The sequence below is a fragment of the Electrophorus electricus genome, chromosome 16, assembly GCF_041902795.1.
Source record: "Electrophorus electricus isolate QZ-2024a chromosome 16, ASM4190279v1, whole genome shotgun sequence".
Lineage (NCBI taxonomy): Eukaryota > Metazoa > Chordata > Actinopteri > Gymnotiformes > Gymnotidae > Electrophorus > Electrophorus electricus.
In genome coordinates, this window is record NC_137512.1 from 92,784 (window position 1) to 112,500 (window position 19,717).

The 19,717-nt window shown below is 41.9% G+C and overlaps 1 protein-coding gene and 2 long non-coding RNA genes across 5 annotated transcripts in view; 1 reads left to right on the forward strand and 2 right to left on the reverse strand.

Annotated features, from left to right (window-relative positions):
- Positions 1-859: 859 nt before the first annotated feature.
- LOC145651694 (uncharacterized) lies at positions 860-6,452 on the reverse strand. Its single transcript, XR_014117599.1, has 3 exons — positions 6,366-6,452; positions 1,861-1,969; positions 860-962 (listed from the first exon to the last, which is right to left on the reverse strand). It is a non-coding gene; the product is annotated as an uncharacterized LOC145651694 (long non-coding RNA).
- slc7a11 (solute carrier family 7 member 11) overlaps positions 6,298-19,717 on the forward strand; it is a 14,753-nt gene continuing 1,333 nt past the window's right edge. Inside the window, exons 1-13 of one of the 3 annotated variants that reach the window (XM_035532335.2) lie at positions 6,298-6,451; positions 6,884-7,154; positions 12,143-12,269; positions 14,022-14,137; positions 14,897-15,022; positions 15,252-15,351; positions 15,455-15,499; positions 16,890-17,013; positions 17,702-17,805; positions 18,081-18,177; positions 18,447-18,596; positions 19,009-19,186; positions 19,349-19,717. The exon at positions 19,349-19,717 is cut by the window's right edge and continues 1,333 nt beyond it. In XM_035532335.2, coding sequence (XP_035388228.1) covers positions 6,890-7,154; positions 12,143-12,269; positions 14,022-14,137; positions 14,897-15,022; positions 15,252-15,351; positions 15,455-15,499; positions 16,890-17,013; positions 17,702-17,805; positions 18,081-18,177; positions 18,447-18,596; positions 19,009-19,186; positions 19,349-19,404 — 1,488 coding nt within the window. In that variant the 5' untranslated portion in view covers positions 6,298-6,451; positions 6,884-6,889 and the 3' untranslated portion in view covers positions 19,405-19,717. Of the gene's footprint in view, positions 6,452-6,482; positions 7,155-12,142; positions 12,270-14,021; positions 14,138-14,896; positions 15,023-15,251; positions 15,352-15,454; positions 15,500-16,889; positions 17,014-17,701; positions 17,806-18,080; positions 18,178-18,446; positions 18,597-19,008; positions 19,187-19,348 lie in introns of those variants that run through there. The other 2 variants (XM_027029360.3, XM_081699025.1) reach the window with 2 other exon arrangements.
- On the reverse strand, positions 15,262-18,160 carry LOC145651695 (uncharacterized). The gene is made up of 3 exons (XR_014117600.1): positions 18,063-18,160; positions 15,938-16,094; positions 15,262-15,388 (listed from the first exon to the last, which is right to left on the reverse strand). It is a non-coding gene; the product is annotated as an uncharacterized LOC145651695 (long non-coding RNA).

The window sequence follows — 19,717 nt, forward strand, 5'->3', positions numbered from 1 at the left end:
TACACCCACAAGCCCCTCCCACATCCACAAGCCCCTCCCTCTCCTCATCCAATTCGCTATGCCCACCACTGCCATCATCAGCCACAGGTGCTGAAGGTCCTGAAGGGTGTGTCCTGTTTACGGATACTGAGCCCAGAAGGGAAGGTGTTTCTCTAGCGCCCTCTGCTGTGCCCTCTGTAATACTGTGTATTTCTCTAGCGCCCTCTGCTGCGCTGTCTGTAGTACTGTGTGCTTCTCTAGCGCCCTCTGTAATACCGTGTTTCTCTAGCACCCTCTGCTGCGCTGTCTGTAGTACTGTGTGCTTCTCTAGTGCCCTCTGCTGTGCCCTCTGTAATACTGTGTATTTCTCTAGCACCCTCTGCTGCGCTGTCTGTAGTACTGTTTATTTCTCTAGCGCCCTCTACTGTGCCATCTGTAATACTGTGTGCTTCTCTAGCGCCCTCTGCTGTACCCGCTGTAATACTGTGTGTTTCTCTAGCGCCCCCTGCTGTGCACTCAGAAATAATTACTCTTATGCTTTTATAACGAAGCCAACCACTCCTGGTCACAGCTAACTTGCTCTATAAAATTATTCACATTTACAAATGTCCTCATTGCTGCTTAAAAAAATTGACAACATAATTAAATGATTGTCACATTGAACAAATAAATATAGAAATAAATAAATGAATAAATAGTGGGAGCCTTTCACAAAATAGATTACCATTAGGTAGCAGAGTGAGCTGGAATGTTTTATTCATGCTAACATAAAAGGCCTGGTCTCTCTGTCTCCTCTTAGCTTTTTGAGCCAACAAGAGGCATTTCAGCAAACACACAATAAACACAAAAAAACAGAACAAGCTAATCTCACATGCATGAGCAAGGCAGCTTTGCCATTTTCATGAGACAAATTGCTGATTCTCTTGCCAGACTCTCATTTTCAGTCTCAGTCTATCCCCAGGCTGTTCTCCACAACATGAGCTCTGCAACAGACAACAATTTTTCCAAAGTAAGTACATCACTTGGTCTCCATTCCTTCTTTGGCCTCTCACATCCCTTCACCCACTGCTGGGTAGGTAGTCATGAAACAATGAAGGCATCTGTCCTGCACTGTTGTATGACAGACGTGCACTGCTAGAGGAGGACAAGAAATAGAGGGTGGATCACCTCCTCTCTCTTAGAGAAATCACCTCCTCTCTCTTAGAGAGATCACCTCCTCTCTTTTAGAGAGTGGGCCGTCACACTCCAGAGAGAAATCACCTCCTCTCTCTTAGAGAAATCACCTCCTCTCTCTTAGAGAGATCACCTCCTCTCTTTTAGAGAGTGGGCCGTCACACTCCAGAGAGAAATCACCTCCTCTCTCTTAGAGCAATCACCTCCTCTCTCTTAGAGAGATCACCTCCTCTCTTTTAGAGAGTGGGCCGTTACACTCTAGAGAGAGATCACCCCCTCTCTCTTAGAGAGATCACCTCCTCTCCCTTAGAGAGTGGGCCATCACACTCTAGAGAGAGATCACCTCCTCTCTCTTAGAGAGATCACCTCCTCTCCCTTAGAGAGATCACCTCCTCTCTTTTAGAGAGTGGGCCGTCACACTCTAGAGAGAGATCATCTCCTCTCTCTTAGAGAGATCACCTCCTCTCCCTTAGAGAGATCACCTCCTCTCTTTTAGAGAGTGGGCCGTCACACTCCAGAGAGAGATCACCTCCTCTTTCTTAGAGAGTGGGCCGTCACACTCCAGAGAGAGATCACCCCCTCTCTCTTAGAGAGATCACCTCCTCTCTCTTCTTGAATGAGGGTCACATTCTGGGCATGTGACACTAATGATAGTGTTCAGTCTGAGTGCATTCAGTGCACAGATCTGGAGACGTGATTCCCCCTCACCTCTTTTCCTTCCTCTTCCATGCTTCATCACACCCAAAGGATCAAATGTTGAATGCAGGTGTAGCAAAATATGCTTTTTATTTTCATCTTAGCAGTCCCTGTCCAGCCTCTGCAGAAAGAGAGAATAGATTATTAGGCATGTCCAGGTATGAGGGAGTTTAAATTATTGAACTGTAATGTACAAACATGGATTCCAGCTATGGTAGCACAGCTAAAAGGAAAGAGCCAGAAGGAAACACAGGTATGAGGCACCCTGGCACATCAGCACTACACCACTCTCAGTCAACAAACTTGAGTGACAAAAGAGAGGTGAAGTGACAGCATCATAACATCCCAGTTTACCAGAACTCTCAGTGCCCATGGACCCCCAGATTTACCCAAGATGGGAAGTAGTTAATAAAATGCTTGACTGTACAGATAGGTTTTCAGCCTAGCCTTGAATATTTAAAGGAACATTTAAAGGAAGGTTATTCTATAATATGGGAATACTACATAATACTAATACTAGGAATTCTCTAAGGTACTGTGGGGCAAGACTTTGTACAATCTTTTGGACAGTGCTTTGTAGGTCATTAGAAGTATTTCATAAACAATGTGAAATTTAACTGGGAGCCAATGTAACATAGCCAAGATAGGAATGATGTGATCAAATGTTCTGGTTCTAGTAAGAACTCTGGCTGCTGCATTTTGAACTAGCAGGAGCTTGTTTAGGCACTTAACGGTACAGCCAGATAGTAAGAAATTACAATAGTCCAATCTGGAAGTGGTAAATGCATGGACTAGCTTTTTTGCATCATGTGAGGAGAGCATGTTCCTAATTTTTGAAATGGAGAAAGGCGGTCCATGAGCTTTGAATGAGAGACTGCGATCCATAATAACTCCAAGATCTTTAACTGTTAAAGTGTGACTGGGAGACCATCAAGGTTTATGCTGTAATTCCTCAAAAATATTAAGATGATATTTGTCCGTGGTTCAATATCAGTATAGCAGAGTTTATGTATATATGCTACCTAGAGGTAGCATATATATATTTTAAAAAGCAGGGGCCCTGAAACAGATCCTTGTGGGACACCATAGCTGACCTTGGTGTATGCTGAAAAGTCCCCATTTATGTTGATAAACTAATAACAAATGACTAAATAATATTTAAACCAGGAAAGGGCTGTTGCCCTGATCCCAAAAATATTTTCAAATCTATCTAATAAAATGTTGTGATCTATAGTATCAAATGATGTACTCAGATCAAGTAATATAAGCAAAGAGACATAACCCTGGACAGAAGCAAACAACAGGTTATTAACTACTTTAATTAGTGCTGTCTCCATACTGTGATTAGGCCTAAACCCTGCCTGAAAGACTTCATATGTCTGGTTCTGATTCAGATTTGACCTTAGCTGCTGAGCTACTGATTTTTCTAGGATCTTGGAAATAAAGGGAAGGTTTGAGATCGGCCTGTAGTTTGACAGCTGACATGGGTTGAGGTTAGATTTTTTGATAAGTGGTCTAATTATTGCTAATTGGACTGATTTAGGTACTTAGCCAAGGATCAAAGAGGAGTTTATTACATTTAGTAAAGGTTCAATTACTTCAGGTAGGATTTCTTTAAGAAAGTGTGTGGATAGTGAATCTAGTAAGCAAGTGGAGAGCAAAATCAGATTTTGAGCGCAAGATCAGAGATGCAAGTTCTGGTTCTTGAATAGCAGTAAAGGATTCTAGAGTCTTTATTGGTGTGGTTGTACTGATATCTAGGTAACTGCCAACTGTCACATTAATAACATAAATGTTATTTCTAATGTGCTTAATCAGGAACTCATTACCACTATGTGATGGTGTAATCTGAGCTTTGGTGTCAGTTTTATTCCTACTTAAGTGCCTTTCTCTACTCTCCTTCCATACAAGCTGGAAGTTTTGTGTGGCGCCATTTACATTTTTTGAGTGTTTTGCTTTAAATGGAGAATGTGTTCATTATACCATGGTACAAATTTTTTTGGGCTTAATTTTTTATTCATAAGTTGAGTGAGTGGATCATTGAGTGTGCAGTGAAATACTGATTCTAAGCATTCAATCAATTAATCTGTGGGGTTTGAAGGTATCCCAGACAAAAATGATAAATCTGGGAGATTTGCAATAAATCTAGATGCAGTGTCTGACGTGATTGTGCATCTGGTGTGGTAGCGAAGCAAGATCACTATATTGTGGTTCATATGTAGTTCAAATAAAATTTGAGGGAATGGTTTGATATGCCATCAGACTGGGGTCTCTATGTCTACACCGTACATCAGTACTAAATCAAGTGTATGTCCACCAGACTGTGTGAATTCTCTTATACACTGGTTGAAACCAATTGATTCATAATTATAATTAGATTCAGTCTTTATTTGCCAAGTATGCTTACACATTCAAGGAATTTGTTCACACACACACACACACACACACACACACACACACACACACACACAGTCATACTTAAACCTTACAAGTCAAATTTATTTCTATAGTGCTTTTTACAACAGCCATTGTCACAAAGCATCTTTACAAATGTCCAAGTCCAAGCCCCCAGTGGGCAAGCCAAGGGCAACAGTGGCAAGGAAAATCTCCCTAGAGCACGAGGAAGAGACCTTGAGAGGATCCAAAACTCAAAGGGGGGCATCCTCCTCTGGATGACAATGGACACCACCATAGTAAAAAAGTAGGGCAGATAAAGGTGAAGTACTATGTCAAGATCAAGATTAAATGTTTATGTGTGTAATTATATGAATTATAGGCAGTTATGTGCATTGTGATATATAACTCCATGAGTTTGATGGCATATGGAAACAATATTCTCTGTATCCCTGTTGTCGTGATCCTCATTTGGCTAAAGCACCGGCCTGACGGAAAACGCTGCAACAGGTGATGATATAGTTAACCTTGACCCAGCAGAACAGGTTTGGGTTAGGTTTACCTTAACCAAGAAGAACCAAAGCTTGAAGGTAAGGAAAGCCCATTAACAATCACTTTAGTTAAGACCATTAAAATGTCTTAATGTTTGCCTCCCCTAAAATGTTAATCAACTTACTTTAGTAACAGAATCTTGACATTTGTCAAAACTCTACTATAAATACACTGAGCTCTTTAAGTAGAGACTGATCTCCACCACAGCAAGGGGCCAATGAGTAGTGATAACAATTAGAATAGTGACAATTAACAGATTACAGGCTGTGCCTGTAATGTTTCTCTCCAGAAATGATAGACAGATAGATGATAGATAGATAGATAGATAGATAGATAGATAGATAGATAGACAGACAGACAGACAGACAGACAGACAGACAGAGACATTTAGTCATTGCTTAGTACAACTACAAGCTAATGAAATCTATCTATGCACAGATTATATACATAGTAAAAGTTACATAGTAAAAGCAGGTTGGTCACTGCATAGAAATGGCTAAATGAGCCAATACACTTGATGACTACGCTGCTGATAAAAGCGAGTCTGAACAGTCAGGTGTCACGGAGGCACCAATTAACAGCCTCAATGCGCCAGTGTCAACCCCAGCCAATCAGCGATGGGCACTTTTAACCCCAGCCAATCAGCGATGAGCACTTTTTATAGCTACAAAACAACCTTGGTAACATCTTCAAGTTGTTCCTGACCACGACTATGAGCAGCACGTCATGCAGAAATAAGTTGGTATCTTTGGTAAGTTTGGGGGTGGTACTATAGTAAGTTTGGGGGTGTGGCTATAGTAAGTTTGGGGGTGGGGCTATAGTAAGTTTGGACGTGGTACTATGTAAGCTTGGGGTGGGGCTATAGTAAGTTTGGAAGTGGGGGTATAGTAAGTTTGGGGGTGGGGCTATAGTAAGTTTGGAAGTGGGGGTATAGTAAGCTTGGGGGTGGGGCTATAGTAAGCTTGGAAGTGGGGCTATAGTAAGCTTGGGGGTGGGGCTATAGTAAGTTTGGGGGTGGGGCTATAGTAAGTTTGGGGTGGGGCTATAATAAGTTTGGGGGTGGGGCTATAGAGGCTAGAGCTGATGAAATGTTGCATTATTCTTCTTAGTTTTGTTCTTCAGGAACTACACACACACACACACACACACACACACACACGCACACAAAATTGGTTGTATGCACTTCAAAGGCTTTTACTGACTACTGAATTTGCTTTTATATTTTAATATTTGACCTAGAAACCCAATTTTATCCTTTTTTTGTGTGTTGTTAGTGAACCCTGTAGCTTTGTAGCTTTCATTGAAAAAGAATTTGCCTTTTGGCTTGTGCTCAACAGTAACCAGGGCTCATAAACAACAAGAGAGAGAGAGAGAGAGATAGAGAGAGAGGGAGGGAGGGAGGGAGGGAGGGAGAGAGAGAGAGCGAGAGGGAGATAGAGAGAGAGGGAGGGAGGGAGGGAGGGAGGGAGAGAGCGAGAGAGAGAGAGAGAGAGAGAGAGAGGGAGGGAGAGCTGTGAGATAAAGGCAGAGAAAAAGAGGAAGGAAATTGAAGTGTTTAAATAAAGTTTTACATGGCAGGTGACAGCGGGGAACTCCAACTTTGCAGCATCGCTGAACATTTCCTCCACGGGCTTCTCCCCACCAACGGCAGCTCTGGGTAAGAAACCCAAATGAAAGGGCAGAGAAGAGAGGATCACGGCAGTAAAAGAGAAAGAATGTGCATGTGTGAGAGGGAGAGTGAGAGAGAGAGAGAGAGTGAGAGAGAGAGAGAGAGAGAGAGAGAGAGAGAGAGAGAGAGAGAGAGAGAGAGAGGGAGAGAGAGAGAGGGAGAGAGAGAGAGAGAGAGAGAGAGAGAGAGAGAGGGGGGTTGGGTTAGTTGGTCCTTAACTACCAATGGCAGAATCAGTTAGAGTGGAGACATTGTATAAATGTTTGCTTACCATCACAGAACATCCAGGGAAGAGGATATAAACACCAGCTGGCAGCTTACTGAGTAGTGTGTGAGCAAGTGTGTGTGTGTGTGTGTGAGCGAGCAAGTGCCTGATTGGTAAAGATGACCAGAAAAACAGTGTTTTCACCTCATGAACAGGACATCATGATTTCGGAGTGGAATTCGGAACACCCCCATCCGGTAGTGGACAGTACATGCCAGGATACAGCTCCAGGTCAGAGTCTGGATCCAGGTCCGTGTAAGGTGGAACTGAAGAGGAAGGTTACGGTGCTCCGTGGAATCTCTATTATTGTTGGGACTATCATTGGAGCAGGAATCTTTATCTCACCAAAGGGGATCCTGAAAAACTCTGGCAGTGTGGGGATGTCACTGGTGGTATGGGTAACATGTGGGGTCCTCTCTCTGTTTGGTGAGTGACACACACACACACAACCACGTCAAACATTCCTTCGGTAAAAACATGAGTTTGTTTAATCAAAACCTAGAGGTTTCATGAACAATAAGGAACTGCAGGGAGATTCAACACGTGCTTATGAGTAGGAAAAGCTCTCAGCCACGACACACGTGTGTCTGGTCACTGCTGTTCCATATCGTTAGCCTAGTGCCACTCACTGTGCTACACACTGTGGGAAGGCCCGGGGCTCTTAAAGGAACAGGACCCATTTTTCTCGTCCTTTCACTGTGTTACTACTGTAGTTGTTTATCAACTTCTCTCAGCACGAGGGACTGGGAGTGGAGTCTTGGCACTCACTACATCTTATTTAGTGAATGTCTAGGAAACAATTCAGAGTATTTCAAACTTTACTTCCAAATTGTGAATCACATTATTAAAATGTATATAACAACAACATAAATTAAATCTATTGCAAAATCCGAACATAAAAACTGTTACTGTAACTTTCTTATGGAGCCCGATAGCAGGTGTCTGTGTTTCACTTCACTTGACAGTTTTCAAATTATTTTCATTAATTTTCTATGAATTAATGAATTGTTCACACCAAACAGCTGTTGTCCAAAGGAGCAGGATAAGATGTAAGGAATAGGGTTAGGGTTAGGGTTGTAGCGCGTAGGGTTAGGGGTAAGGTTGTATTGAGAAGGGTTGGGATAGGGTTAGGTTTAGGGTTGTAGCGCGTAGGGTTAGGGGTAAGGTTAGGGTTAGGGTTGTAATGTGTAGGGTTAGGGGTAGGGTTAGGGTTAGGGTTGTAATGTGTAGGGTTAGGGGTAGGGTTGTAGCATGTAGGGTTAGGGGTAGGGTTGTAATGTGTAGGGTTGGGGAAGGGTTGTAGCGTGTAGGGTTAGGGGTAGGGTTGTATTGAGAAGGGTTGGGATAGGGTTGTAGCGTGTAGGGTTAGGGGTAAGGTTGTAATGTGTAGGGTTAGGGGTAAGGTTGTAGCGTGTAGGGTTAGGGGTAGGGTTGTATTGAGAAGGGTTGGGATAGGGTTGTAGCGTGTAGGGTTAGGGGTAAGGTTGTAATGTGTAGGGTTAGGGGTAAGGTTGTAGCGTGTAGGGTTAGGGGTAGGGTTGTATTGAGAAGGGTTGGGATAGGGTTGTAGCGTGTAGGGTTAGGGGTAAGGTTGTAGTGTGTAGGGTTAGGGGTAGGGTTGTAGTGCGTAGGGTTAGGGGTAAGGTTGTATTGAGAAGGGTTGGGGTAGGGTTAGGGTTAGGGTTGTAATGTGTAGGGTTAGGGGTAGGGTTGTAGCGTGTAGGGTTAGGGGTAAGGTTGTAGTGTGTAGGGTTAGGGGTAAGGTTGTAGCGTGTAGGGTTAGGGGTAGGGTTGTAGCGTGTAGGGTTAGGGGTAAGGTTGTAGTGTGTAGGGTTAGGGGTAGGGTTGTATTGAGAAGGGTTGGGATAGGGTTGTAGCGTGTAGGGTTAGGGGTAAGGTTGTAATGTGTAGGGTTAGGGGTAAGGTTGTAGCGTGTAGGGTTAGGGGTAGGGTTGTATTGAGAAGGGTTGGGATAGGGTTGTAGCGTGTAGGGTTAGGGGTAAGGTTGTAGCGTGTAGGGTTAGGGGTAGGGTTGTATTGAGAAGGGTTGGGATAGGGTTGTAGCGTGTAGGGTTAGGGGTAAGGTTGTAGTGTGTAGGGTTAGGGGTAGGGTTGTAGCGCGTAGGGTTAGGGGTAAGGTTGTATTGAGAAGGGTTGGGGTAGGGTTAGGGTTAGGGTTGTAATGTGTAGGGTTAGGGGTAGGGTTGTAGCGTGTAGGGTTAGGGGTAAGGTTGTAGTGTGTAGGGTTAGGGGTAAGGTTGTAGCGTGTAGGGTTAGGGGTAGGGTTGTAGCGTGTAGGGTTAGGGGTAGGGTTGTAGTGTGTAGGGTTAGGGGTAAGGTTGTAGCGTGTAGGGTTAGGGGTAGGGTTGTAATGTGTAGGGTTAGGGGTAAGGTTGTAGCATGTAGGGTTAGGGGTAGGGTTGTAGCATGTAGGGTTAGGGGTAGGGTTGTATTGAGAAGGGTTGGGATAGGGTTGTAGCGTGTAGGGTTAGGGGTAAGGTTGTAATATGTAGGACACTGTCTATTGTGTCAGTTAAATGTGGTGGTGGATCAATACTTTACAACAATATTAAACATCAATACTTAAGCACCGCAGTTAAGTATTAGACTGCAGCACTAATAGTCCAAAACATGGCACCAGTGTGAAATTAGTAAATATGAAATAAAAAAAGCTTTCTGTAAAAAATCAGTACACAAAGGCCAAAGGTTTTTGGATATGTGTATGTGTGTGCATGCGTACAAAAGGGAGAGACACAGACATGTTTGTATTGCCTTAGATGATATTTTCTTAACGGAACCAGGAGGTTAATGGCTGTGTGCATTCATATGTGTCACATGAGTATTGTTTAACAGTTTGTGTGCATTAGTATGTCAGAAGGTATTTCACACTTCTCAGCTCTTTTGTGTGCTGCTGTCTGTAGGATCAGGGTTTACTGGTGAAATGCGCTTTTTCTCACCAAGAGTGTAGCCAGTCCTCTGCAGAAGCTACACCCCCAGTGACCTACACCCCCAGTAACCAAACACTATGTCTATGCCCTCTGGTCTGGCCACTTGTGAACTTCTGTGATCTGTTCCAAACTATACTCAGCGTAGATTTGTAGATTTAGTGTCGTGCCTACTGCTTTAGAGTCTTAAAATAATTTATTTTTATATGTTTGAAAGTAAGGTGGATGTTTCTGATAACATCAGCAACAACAATACCTTTTTTATATGGAAGCATACACTGTTCAGCACACACTCATGAACCAGGGTTTTAAAATGTATGGTACTGTTTATTGCACTGATGTTGTCAAACAAACTCTAGTACTTATTGTTTATTGCACTTATTGTTGTTTAACATAGACCTCATGTATTTTGTACTTCTAGCCATCAGCAGTGATCCCTGTATTTCTACAGTATTCTAGATCATTGGTATATTGGACTCTAACCCAGTCTACTGGCTAGGATGTATTCTATGACTAAATGACAAAGCACTTTTGCTCTGGATAAGAGCGTCTGCTAAATGCCGAAATGTCTGCTAAATGCCGTGAATAACTTTATTAGGTACATTTGTTGTATAGGTGCACAAATACAGACTGCCCCTCGTCTGTTTCCATGGCAGCCATGGGTGGTGATTTGGGTGGTGGACAATTCGAAACACAATGACAGTGACATGATCACTAGGGTTAGTAACTAATGCTGTGGTATGAAGCACATCAAAACTTCTGGTGTGCTGAGCTGAGATCACCAAAAACAGAGTGTACAGTGACACTGATGATCCCTAACTCTAACCCTAACCTAACCCTAACCCTAACCTAACCCTACTAACCCCTAACCCTAACCCTAACCACCTAGTGGATGGCTAATACTGAAATCCTTGGAAGCACATATACAACCTCAAATGTCTGTCAATGTAACACATGCTCCAAAAGACATCTGAAATTCTGGCAGTCAAGATTATTTGTTGATTAAAGTTCATTGTTTCACTCATTTAAACAATTCATTATCTGCACTATGAAGGGTTTGAATCACTACATATACCAGCCTATCAGCACTAGTACAGATACACTGCCTGGCCAAAAAAAGGTCACACAAAATAATATTTCATTGGACCACCTTTAGCTTTGATTACGGCAGGCATTTGCTGAGTCACCGTTTCCACAAGCTTCTGCAATGTCACATTTATTTCTGTCCAGAGTTGCATTAATGTTTCCCCAAGATCTTGTATTGATGATGGGAGATTTGGACCACTGTGCAAGGTCTTCTCAACCACATCCCAAAGATTCTTAATGGGGTTCAGGTCTGGACTCTGTGGTGGCCAATCCTTCTGTGAAAATTATGTCTCATGCTCCCTGAACCACTTTTTCACAATTTGAGCCCGAGGAATCCTGGCATTGTCATCTTGGAATATGCCCAAGCCATCAGGGAAGAAAAAATCCATTGATGGAATAATCTGGTTCAGTATATTCAGGTAGTCAGCTGACCTCATTCTTTGGGCACATAACGTTGCTGAACCTACACCTGACCAACTGTAGCAACCCCAGATCATAGCACTGCCCCCACAGGCTTGTACAGTAGGCACTAGGCATGATGGGTGCATGACTTCAGCCGCCTCTCTTCTTACCCTGATGCGCCCATCACTCTGGAACAGAGTAAATCTGGAGTCATCAGACCAGATAACTTTCTTCCATTGCTCCAGAGTCCAATCTTTATGCTCCCTGGCAAATTGAAGCCGGTTTTGCCAGTTAGCCTCACTAACAAGTGGTTTTCTTAAGGCTACACAGCCGTTTAGTCCCAATCCCTTGAGTTCCCTTCGTATTGTGCATGTGGAAATGCTCTTACTTTCACTATTAAACATATCCTTGAGTTCTATTGTTGTTTTTCTACAATTTGATTTCACCACACGTTTAAATGATCGCCGATCGCGATCATTCAAGATTTTTTTCCGACCACATTCCGTCCTCGTAGATGATGTTTCTCCACTGTCCTTCCACTTTTTAATAATGCGTTGGACAGTTCTTAACCTGATTTTAGTAGTTCCAGCAATCTCCTTAGATGTTTTCTCTGCTGCATGCCAATAATTTGACCCTTCTGAAACAGATTAACATCTTTTCCACGACCACAGTATATGTCTTTCGACATGGTTGTTTAACAAATGAGAAGCTACTCACTGCATCAGTTAGGGTTAAATAACTTGTTGCCCCCTGAAACATTGTCACCCCTGCAGTAATTACAGTAATTATCCAATGGGAGACTCTTATCTATTTGCTTAGTTAAATGCAGGTGGTACTATATATATATATATATATATATATATATATATATATATATATATATATATATATATATATATATATATATATATATATATATATATATATACACACACACACACACAGATTGCGCTCTCTCTCTCTCTCATCTCCGTGTTATAGGAGCTCTGTGCTACGCTGAGCTGGGTACTAGCATTAAGAAGTCAGGTGGTCACTACACCTACATCCTGGAAGCTTTTGGGCCACAGATGGCTTTCATGAGACTGTGGGCAGATATGATTGCCATAAGGTAAGTATAACATTTCACATTTCCCCATGACATCTAGCACATGTGCGCACACACGAAAGCACACATGCGCACACACATCTCTCATGTGGAAGCTCTCTTGTGAAGAGCATTGGAACAAATATTGTACATACAGTCATGACACTTATGTAAAGCACAACAGAATGTTCACATGTTCCAGACCAGACATGAGCTCCTTAAGTAAACCTTTCTGTATCAGTTCAAATGATTGGGAAAAATGGTTTATATCACACAAGTGGGTGTGTGTAGGTAACCATTTCACCCACTTATTTTCTGTAATGATCTGCATTAAGGATCAAACATTGAGTGTGGGAATCTAGCACCATTTAGCAATTGCCCTGCTCAAATGCACATACTAAACATTTACAGAGAAATAATGAATCATGTCATGGACTCAAACAAAAATCAATGTATAAAATACAATGAGTCATATTTCAAACTTAAAACCTGAATGCAATGAATTAATATATAAAGTAATTATTGCATTTTCCAACAAAATATAAAGTATAATTACAAACTTCAAAATGACTGGCACCCCTAGAAACCTCTAAGAAAACCGCACTAAGAAACCGTACTGACCATCGTCCCCTCACTTAACAGGCCTAGTTCTATGAGGAAATGACAAAGCACTTTTGTAAGTCGCTATGGATAAGAGTGTCTGCTAAATGCCGTAAATGTAAATGTAAATGTTGTGGACACTTATGAATTGAGGGGGGACGAGTGCATGCAGAACATTGTCAGAATGATGTCAAATCCTTTACAGTCAAACTATTCTCTTATGTTCCTCTTCAAAACCAGATTTGAAATAGAATATAAGTTGGGAGACTGAAATATGATTGCAAACCAGTTATTTTGTGTTCCCAGAAACATTCTTGTGTTGATTCTGACATATGTTTTGAGTCAGTGTGCTAGCAGGTCAGTTTATGGCTCATCCCCCTAGCAAAGGCCACCAGGTTGAGAGCTAAAATATCTGGCACTTGGTAGAATTCATGATGCCATCAATCTCCGTAAAGGACCTTGGGCGACTGGCAGCAAAAATATCCCAAAGCATCAAGAATCCACTGCTGGCTTTTACAGGGTGTATCAGACACATTTCCTTCCTTTCTTTTTCACACATGCTGACTGTGTGTTCAGTTCTGATCTTATCTGACCTCAAGGTGAAGCAAGGCTACTTATAGAGCTCATTTTGTACATGAGGTGAGGCAATTCAATAAAAGAAAAATCTAAAACAAAATTGATTTAAATAGAAACTTCAGATTTGATATAAATGTATATGTATGTATGTATTTAATTATGAATGTGTGTATGTGTGTTTGTGTGTGTAAGCTGAACTTAAATAAACATTTAATAGATATAAAATGCATACAATTAAAAATTGTTCACATGGAATATTTTATATATGTGTGTGGATATAAGCATGTACCTATGTATGTAAATATACGCCACATACTCTGTAGTCTCTCTTATGTCATTCATTCATAGTTAAATGTCAGAAATGTGTAAGTCCAGCCAGTAGAGGGCACCAGAAAGCAGGGTAAATCTTGCAGGGTAAATCCTACCTCTTTATAAAAGAGAAAATGATCTAATTCCTGGTACCACCACTGCGTCAGAGGACCAAAACCACTAGAAAAACCTTGTGAATGCAGTACAGCACTAAAAGAAACAGACCTAAACCTCAGAATGTACAGGCCTGTTTTAGAATTACAATGACAATCATTCCTTTTCATCTTTTAGGCCTGCAGGGCTGGCTGTGATTGCTCTTGCATTTGGCCGCTACATTTTGGAGCCAATCTTTATGCCATGCGGAGTACCTGAGACGGCAATCAAACTGACAACAGCAATCGGAATCAGTAAGTTCAATCTACATGTGTATATAATTAGCATTCTAAAATACAACACATGCATTTAATCTGCTTTATGGAACAGCAAAAACATGTTTAAAAAATCCGCATAGATTAAAAATGAGATATCAGTACAGTATAGGGGCCTTTTCCTTCTCTCTAGGCTGTGCTTAAGGGTACATCGATCAGCCATAACATGAAACCACCTGCCTAATATTGTTTGGGACCCCCTTCAGCCACCAAAACAGATCTCTGAAGGTGTCCTGTTGCCTCTGGCACCAAGACCTCAGCAGCAGGTCCTTTAAGTCCTGTAAGTGAGGTGAGCCCTCCACAAATCAGCCTCGTTTCTCCAGCGCATCCCACAGATGCTTCATCAGACGGATACATGGACAATTTCAAGGCCAAGTCAAATCAAGCTCTTCAACTCTTTGGAACCATTATCCTGTTGAAAGAGTCCACTGCCATTAGGGAACACCACTGTCAAAACAGGATGTACTTGGTCTACAAGGTTTAGGCAGGCAATACGCATCATCCACATGAATTCCAAGACCCGAGGCTCATCACCTGTCAGTAGTTTTAATTTTAATTAAATGTATGGGCCTGTGATTGCAGAATGTCTGCTTGTCTGGGGTCTGTGTTAGTCTGGTATCAGTGCTAAACAGGGACACAGAGCTGTTCCTGGACCTGTACTCCTTCACCTGTAATGCGTTTGTGAATGCAGATCCTATTTGATGCAGCACTGATATGGTTTGGTTTCCTTCCTTGTAGCTGCTGTAATGTACATTAACAGCATGAGCGTGAGCTGGACAGCCAGACTGCAGATCTTCCTCACATGTAGTAAGCTGCTGGCGATGGTCATCATCATCATCCCAGGACTCTATCAGCTGTTCAAAGGTAACCATCACTTTGTTAATGTTAAGCAGTGATGTGAGAGGGAACTCCCCTAACATATGCAAGAGAAAGCACTCCCATCAGCACCTATCCAGTTATTTCAGTTATTACCTTTAATTCAAAAACTAGTACTGGACCAATAAGAAAAATAATTTAACCCCAAATTCATTCTCATACCTCGATCAAGCTCTATTACATGTTGCTGTGACATGTTTGGTTTGTTATGTTTTAGGAGAGACCAAAAACTTCCAGAATGCATTTGAGGTGGGTGCGGTGGAGTTCATGGGTCTTCCTTTGGCATTCTACTCAGGGATGTACGCCTACGCAGGATGGTGCGTCATCTCCCTGCTGACTCCTTTAGTGTTTACCCTGTAAAATAAGACAGCTTTATTTGTTTTTACTTGTCTGTTTTAAAACTCTTGCTTTTGTTTACAGGTTTTATTTGAATTTTGTGACAGAAGAAGTGGACAATCCTGAACGGTCAGTGCAGGTCACAATTTAGAACAAAACTCCGACATGCTAACCCTAGCTAACACACAATATTACAATCTCGTTAGAGCAATGACACACTGTTATAATTTCGTTAGAGCAATAACACGACATTATAATCTCATGAGAGCGATAACACACAATGTTATAATCTCATGAGAGCGATAACACACGATGTTATAATCTCATGAGAGCGATAACACACGATGTTATAATCTCATGAGAGCGATAACACACGATGTTATAATCTCATGAGAGCGATAACACACGATGTTATAATAGTTAGAGCGCGCCAACTGCAGTTGCTCTCCACTTGCTGTGTGAGACAACATTAATGTTATTTTCAGCTTTATACAATGTCAAACTGTGGATTATTAAAACAAATTACTACCAGCCATTTGAAAGTATGAAATGACATTAGATAGCTACCTGTTTTTGCTGGTAGGTTAACGCTCTGATGACACACAAAACTTGCGGTTTGGGTCTCACTTAGAGGGGTGTGGGTTTGGGTGGGCTGTACTTCAATGTGTCAATCACTTGTTTAGTAGCCAATGACTCAATAAATCCGACCCTCATGTCAAAATCCCTTTAAAACAATTGAGAAACAGTGATCGAAACTGAAAAACACGTAACTGAGGATGAATCAAAAACCAAAATGTTTAAGTAAAATCTAGAACAAATGCATACACACTGGAAATATTCTGTTTACAAAACATTCTTCCAAATGATTGAAATGAATGACTTAACTTTTTCACAAAGCCTGATTTTTTTGGTTATGGGTTCTGTTATTTTGGTTTTGCTTTTTGGTTGCTAAAACATCTGTACTTATATTGTTGACACATGACTATCGCTAATAGGAAGTCTGACATACTACAGGAATACTCATCAGGCAGTCTGACACATAGCTATAGTTAACAGTATGTCTGTCATGTTAAGCCTAGCTAACAAAGTATGTGACTTTAGATAACAGGACATGTGACACATGACTAAACCTAACAGGACAAGCACTGACGACCTGATAGAACATCTGTAATGTTAAGCCTAGCTAGCAGGTCTGATGAGGTCTGATGCCTTGTTAACAGAAAGTCAGGAAGTCAGACATGTGACTATAGCCATTAGGTAAAAGCAACACCTCAGTGGAACTTGAGAAGGGATCAGGTTTGCATATAAGCACCATTTAGATGAGCCTTAAGATCCTTTTCTCCACAAAGGTTAAGTCTAGCCTTAAATTAGACTACACACTTAATAACGCTGCTCAATATAAAATGCATATAATACATGTGCTTTCTCTGACCATAAATTATTATAGAGAAATCTAATAATCTACTGTGATTTTTATGTCATTAGTGAAAGGGGAATGATTAGGGTTTTTTTTTTCAAGGACTGTCCCACTGGCTATCTGCATCTCCATGGTGATTGTGACCATCTGCTACACGCTGACTAATGTGGCCTACTATACAGTGATGTCAGCAGAGGAGCTGCTCGCCTCACATGCAGTTGCTGTGGTAAGTCGGTGCGTAACCACATAGTGCAGGCTAAGAACATCAGCAAATTCAGCTTGGGAGGGGATAACAGATCCATTTGATGATGCAAGCATATATATTTTTGTTTATTTACATTTGTTATCCCCTCAAAAAAGTTTGATCACTATAATCAAGAAGCAGCCTGAAGCACGTACCTGAAGATCCTCTACACCATTATCACACCATTATCTTCCCATGTGTGTGCAGACAGAGGCAGACAGCCTCTATAATAAAGTGCACCATCACGCTCGGCTTTACCATTAATGACTGTAATAGCCAACACCTTCCTACTCAGGAAAGGGTAATTTCATAGTGCTGCTTACTCTTAATGTCTCTCTGTTACTTTGCTGCAGTAATCATATATCTCTCACTCTAACTGGCCGCAGCAGCAGTGTGTGTGTGTGTGGAGATCTCCAGCTGGGCTTGGAGATGTTCTAAAAGCTTTCTCGTCCCATTAGACCAGTGTAATGGACTCATCTATGGTCTGTTAATCTCCACATGTCACTTATGAGGAACACTTAGTTTTCTGTGAAAGATGAGGCCTTTTTATCACACCTGTTATGATGTTCAGAAAGGAAGAAAATGAAAAATCATTGTTGGGTTCTTGTTTGTTTAAGCAAAGCATGGTTTCCTCCCTCCCTCTCTCTCTCTCTCTCTCTCTCTCTCTCAGACCTTTGCTGAGAAGCTGATGGGGCACTTCTCTCTGGTAGTTCCAATATTTGTGTCTCTGTCCTGTTTTGGTTCTATGAATGGATGCCTTTTTGCATTCTCCAGGTGACCTATGACCTCTAGCTCTCTAATTCTTATGTATTTTGTGTTCAAAATCATGCCCATCTTTGGTTTCCATAAATGACTTGCTCTACATGGTTTTTCCACACAGATAATGCTTAATAATCTATTTTAGATAACCATGTGTTGTTCAAAGTTAATATCAGCTTAAGTACATATTCTTCCTGTCAAATCCTATTCAAGCTGGTACATTCCTTCTTTGAGCTGCCCAGCTAGTGATTCTTAGGATCTGTAACACAAACCTCTTCCTTGTTCTGCAGAATGTTTTATGTAGCATCACGAGAAGGCCATCTTCCAGAGGTTTTCTCTATGATTCACATTCGCAGACATACACCGATAGCAGCTGTGATTATTCTGGTGATTGCTGTGCAGACATGACATACACACATACATTGCACTGAAATATATTTTAGATTTTCCTTATCAAACTTACATATACTTACATATCACATTCACATACAGTTGATCCCACTGTAATTTTACGTGCTAACTCAAAAATCCCTTTAATGTATATATTTATGCCTGAGTTAATGTAGTGTATGTATTTAAGTCTGAGTGAGTTAATGTAGTGCATGTACGTATTTAAGTCGTATTGAAGCATTACATATGCTTGTATGCCCTTTCAGTACCCCATCACTATCCTCATCCTATTTCTGGGGGACATCTACAGCCTTCTAAACTTCATGAGCTTCCTGCGTTGGCTCTTCATTGGCATGGCTGTTGTGGGGCTCATCTATCTGCGTTATACAAGGCCCGACATGCCTCGCCCCTTTAAGGTAAAATGGCCTCAGGCCCAGTAAACACACCGTGCTCATGGAAAATCATGGAAATCAAGTCTTTCAGGGCCAACCCTAACCCTCCAGGGCCAACCCTAACCCTCCAGGGCCAACCCTAACCCTCCAGGGCCAGCCCTAACCCTCCAGGGCCAACCCTAACCCTCCAGGGCCAGCCCTAACCCTCCAGGGCCAACCCTAACCCTCCAGGGCCAGCCCTAACCCTCCAGGGCCAGCCCTAACCCTCCAGGGCCAACCCTAACCCTCCAGGGCCAGCTCTAACCCTCCAGGGCCAACCCTAACCCTCCACGGCCAACCCTAAACTGTCCTGAATGTAATATTACTGTCCTGAATGTAATCTTGTTATCCTGAGTGTAAACTCGCTGTCATTTTGGGTGACTCTCTCCTTCCTCAGGTCCCAATTTTCATTCCAGCAGTTTTCTCATTCACCTGCTTCTTCATGGTCTTCCTCTCACTGTACTCCGACCCGGTCAACACAGGCATTGGCTTCGCTATCTCGCTCACAGGAATTCCTGCATATTATATCTTTATTGCCTTCCACACCAAGCCCAAGTGGCTCCTGAGACTCTCAGGTCAGGGGACATCTTTATCATTGCAATTGGCTGAATACAAACAATGTTTTTAGTCTTTAGTTTAGTGTAATAAATATAGACTAGCCTCAGTCTAACCAGACAATGTTTTGTAGAAATATCAAGGGAAATATCTGACAGATATTGTCTTGGTTTCTTTTGCAGACTTTGTGAACAGATCTCTACAGATTCTACTGGAGGTGGTCCCTGCTGAGAACTGACCTTTCCTGAAAGCCCCTAACCCTCTCTCCTGCTTTCATTCCTCTCTTTTATAGAACACAGTCCCTTCATCCCTCTCTCATTTTCATTCCCCTTTTATATAGAAAACACTCACCTGAGTGACCTGTGTCCACTCCTTTACTCCACAGGAGGGATGCAGTGCTGTTCCATTATCCCCAGAGCCGTGCGTGCTCTGCTGCACACAGTCATTACCTTCACCCTGTTTTAGGCTTCCTATTATTTTGTGACTCTAATGTATTATTGGCTATCAGATCTGTTTACACTGTCCACACAGAGTCTGATCTCATGCAAATC